Source organism: Salvelinus alpinus, chromosome 34 (assembly GCF_045679555.1).
Source record: "Salvelinus alpinus chromosome 34, SLU_Salpinus.1, whole genome shotgun sequence".
Lineage (NCBI taxonomy): Eukaryota > Metazoa > Chordata > Actinopteri > Salmoniformes > Salmonidae > Salvelinus > Salvelinus alpinus.
The window spans coordinates 2,060,095-2,064,181 of NC_092119.1; the positions used below are offsets into that span (position 1 = coordinate 2,060,095).

The 4,087-nt window shown below is 58.0% G+C and overlaps 1 protein-coding gene across 3 annotated transcripts in view; it reads right to left on the bottom strand.

Moving 5' to 3' along the window:
- Nucleotides 1-4,087, bottom strand: part of zfyve26 (zinc finger, FYVE domain containing 26) — a 104,338-nt gene that overhangs the window by 82,084 nt on the left and 18,167 nt on the right. For all 3 annotated transcript variants that reach the window (XM_071382505.1, XM_071382504.1, XM_071382506.1), the window contains exons 6-7: nt 2,542-2,666; nt 2,126-2,290 (exon numbers count right to left, since the gene is read on the bottom strand). In XM_071382505.1, coding sequence (XP_071238606.1) covers nt 2,126-2,290; nt 2,542-2,666 — 290 coding nt within the window. The remainder of the gene's footprint in view (nt 1-2,125; nt 2,291-2,541; nt 2,667-4,087) is intronic.

The following is a 4,087-nucleotide window of genomic DNA, read 5'->3' on the forward strand; positions in this document are numbered from 1 at the left end:
GTGGGGTAGGGGGACCTAACCTGGTCGTGGGGTAGGGGGGCCTAACCTGGTCGTGGGGTAGGGGGGCCTAACCTGGTCGTGGGGTAGGGGGACCTAACCTGGTCGTGGGGTAGGGGGACCTAACCTGGTCGTGGGGTAGGGGGACCTAACCTGGTCGTGGGGACCTAACCTGGTAGGGGGACCTAACCTGGTAGGGGGACCTAACCTGGTAGGGGGACCTAACCTGGTAGGGGGACCTAACCTGGTCGTGGGACCTAACCTGGTCGTGGGACCTAACCTGGTAGGGGGACCTAACCTGGTAGGGGGACCTAACCTGGTAGGGGGACCTAACCTGGTCGTGGGACCTAACCTGGTCGTGGGGTAGGGGGACCTAACCTGGTCGTGGGGTAGGGGGGCCTAACCTGGTCGTGGGGTAGGGGGGCCTAACCTGGTCGTGGGGTAGGGGGACCTAACCTGGTCGTGGGGTAGGGGGACCTAACCTGGTCGTGGGGTAGGGGGACCTAACCTGGTAGGGGGACCTAACCTGGTAGGGGGACCTAACCTGGTCGGGGGACCTAACCTGGTCGGGGGACCTAACCTGGTCGGGGGACCTAACCTGGTCGGGGGACCTAACCTGGTCGGGGGACCTAACCTGGTCGTGGGACCTAACCTGGTCGTGGGACCTAACCTGGTCGTGGGACCTAACCTGGTCGTGGGACCTAACCTGGTCGTGGGGTAGGGGGACCTAACCTGGTCGTGGGGTAGGGGGACCTAACCTGGTCGTGGGGTAGGGGGACCTAACCTGGTCGTGGGGTAGGGGGACCTAACCTGGTCGTGGGGTAGGGGGACCTAACCTGGTCGTAGGGGGACCTAACCTGGTCGTGGGGTAGGGGGACCTAACCTGGTCGTGGGGTAGGGGGACCTAACCTGGTCGTGGGGTAGGGGGACCTAACCTGGTCGTGGGCTAGGAGGCCTAACCTGGTCGTGGGCTAGGAGGCCTAACCTGGTCGTGGGGTAGGAGGCCTAACCTGGTCGTGGGGTAGGAGGCCTAACCTGGTCGTGGGGTAGGAGGCCTAACCTGGTCGTGGGCTAGGAGACCTAACCTGGTCGTGGGGTAGGAGACCTAACCTGGTCGTGGGGTAGGAGACCTAACCTGGTCGTGGGGTAGGGGACCTAACCTGGTCGTGGGGTAGGGGACCTAACCTGGTCGTGGGGTAGGGGACCTAACCTGGTCGTGGGGTAGGGGGGCTAACCTGGTCGTGGGGTAGGGGGGCTAACCTGGTCGTGGGCTAGGAGGCCTAACCTGGGCTAGGAGGCCTAACCTGGTCGTGGGCTAGGAGGCCTAACCTGGTCGTGGGGTAGGAGGCCTAACCTGGTCGTGGGGTAGGGGGCCTAACCTGGTCGTGGGGTAGGGGGGCTAACCTGGTCGTGGGGTAGGGGGGCTAACCTGGTCGTGGGCTAGGAGGCCTAACCTGGGCTAGGAGGCCTAACCTGGGCGTGGGGTAGGAGGCCTAACCTGGTCGTGGGGTAGGAGGCCTAACCTGGTCGTGGGGTAGGAGGCCTAACCTGGTCGTGGGGTAGGAGGCGGTAGGAGGCCTAACCTGGTCGTGGGGTAGGGGGCCTAACCAGGTCGTGGGGTAGGAGGCCTAACCAGGTCGTGGGGTAGGAGGCCTAACCTGGTCGTGGGGTAGGGGGGCTTACCTGGTCGTGGGGTAGGGGGCCTAACCAGGTCGTGGGGTAGGGGACCTAACCTGGTCGTGGGGTAGGGGACCTAACCTGGTCGTGGGGTAGGAGGCCTAACCTGGTCGTGGGGTAGGGGGCCTAACCTGGTCGTGGGGTAGTAGGCCTAACCTGGTCGTGGGGTAGGAAGCCTAACCTGGTCGTGGGGTAGGAGGCCTAACCTGGTCGTGGGGTAGGAGGCCTAACCTGGTCGTGGGGTAGGAGGCCTAACCTGGTCGTGGGGTAGGAGGCCTAACCTGGTCGTGGGGTAGGAGACGGTAGGAGGCCTAACCTGGTCGTGGGGTAGGAGGCGGTAGGAGGCCTAACCTGGTCGTGGGGTAGGAGGCCTAACCTGGACTTGGGGTAGGAGGCCTAACCTGGTCGTGGGGTAGGAGGCCTAACCTGGTCGTGGGGTAGGAGGCCTAACCTGGTCATGGTGTAAGAGGCGTAGCAGGGTCTGAGCTGAGAGCAGGCTTTGGCACTGGGTCCACCCCAGGAGGAGCAGGAGGCGAGACAGAGGCTGGAACTCCCCCTTCAGCAGGTCCTCTAGCCTACAGAACTCCTCCCTCTTCACCAGGTCCAGAGCAGTCACCTGAGGAATGGAGAAAAGTAGGGTTATGACTGAGGCCGTGTCACAAAATGGCACCCTAATCCCTATACAGTACACAACATTTGACCAGAGCCCGAGTGCACTATATAGGGAATAGCGTGCCATTTAAGATACAGAGCAAAAACAGAAAAGGTGCCTTATAGGCAAAGGAACTCATCTCATATAGTACCCGTTGATATCAGGCTGCCAATAGTTACAGTACCTGTGTTGATGTTACACACTATTACACTCACCAGGACCTGTTCAAGGAAGTGCTTGCCGCTGCTAAGACACTCAAAGTAAATGGTTTTCCAGACGGAAAGCCGGTCCCCGTGACAACACAAGCCCAGCAGTAACTTCTCCGCTTCAGGAAGATCCACTGGGATGAAGGGAGGAGGGAAAAAGGTTGGGAAAAAAGGTTAAAAGAAAGAAGGCTAGTGGCATGACCTCCACGTTGTTGATACCCGAGGTACAACAATACACAACCATGTTGTTGATACCCGAGGTACAACAATACACAACCATGTTTTAACCGCGCAAATTGTTAGGTCAAAATATTGACACAACCATCGATTTCATAAAAAACAAAAATGGGAGACCGTTGAGATATGGCAAAAAACATGGTTGTGCTTTGTTCTTCCCTCGGGTAGTGGCGTCTCAACAACTAGGCCAGAGGATTGGCCACTACTGCCTAAAGGGCGTGTCAACAACTAGACCAGAGGATTGGCCACTACTGCCTAAAGGGCGTCTCAACAACTAGGCCAGAGGATTGGCCACTACTGCCTAAAGGGCGTCTCAACAACTAGGCCAGAGGATTGGCCACTACTGCCTAAAGGGCGTCTCAACAACTAGGCCAGAGGATTGGCCACTACTGCCTAAAGGGCGTCTCAACAACTAGGCCAGAGGATTGGCCACTACTGCCTAAAGGGCGTCTCAACAACTAGGCCAGAGGATTGGCCACTACTGCCTAAAGGGCGTCTCAACAACTAGGCCAGAGGATTGGCCACTACTGCCTAAAGGGCGTGTCAACAACTAGACCAGAGGATTGGCCACTACTGCCTAAAGGGCGTGTCAACAACTAGGCCAGAGGATTGGCCACTACTGCCTAAAGGGCATCTCAACAACTAGACCAGAGGATTGGCCACTACTGCCTAAAGGGCGTGTCAACAACTAGGCCAGAGGATTGGCCACTACTGCCTAAAGGGCGTCTCAACAACTAGGCCAGAGGATTGGCCACTACTGCCTAAAGGGCGTCTCAACAACTAGGCCAGAGGATTGGCCACTACTGCCTAAAGGGCGTCTCAACAACTAGGCCAGAGGATTGGCCACTACTGCCTAAAGGGCGTCTCAACAACTAGGCCAGAGGATTGGCCACTACTGCCTAAAGGGCGTCTCAACAACTAGGCCAGAGGATTGGCCACTACTGCCTAAAGGGCGTCTCAACAACTAGGCCAGAGGATTGGCCACTACTGCCTAAAGGGCGTCTCAACAACTAGACCAGAGGATTGGCCACTACTGCCTAAAGGGCGTGTCAACAACTAGGCCAGAGGATTGGCCACTACTGCCTAAAGGGCGTGTCAACAACTAGACCAGAGGATTGGCCACTACTGCCTAAAGGGCGTCTCAACAACTAGGCCAGAGGATTGGCCACTACTGCCTAAAGGGCGTGTCAACAACTAGACCAGAGGATTGGCCACTACTGCCTAAAGGGCGTGTCAACAACTAGGCCAGAGGATTGGCCACTACTGCCTAAAGGGCGTGTCAACAACTAGGCCAGAGGATTGGCCACTACTGCCTAAA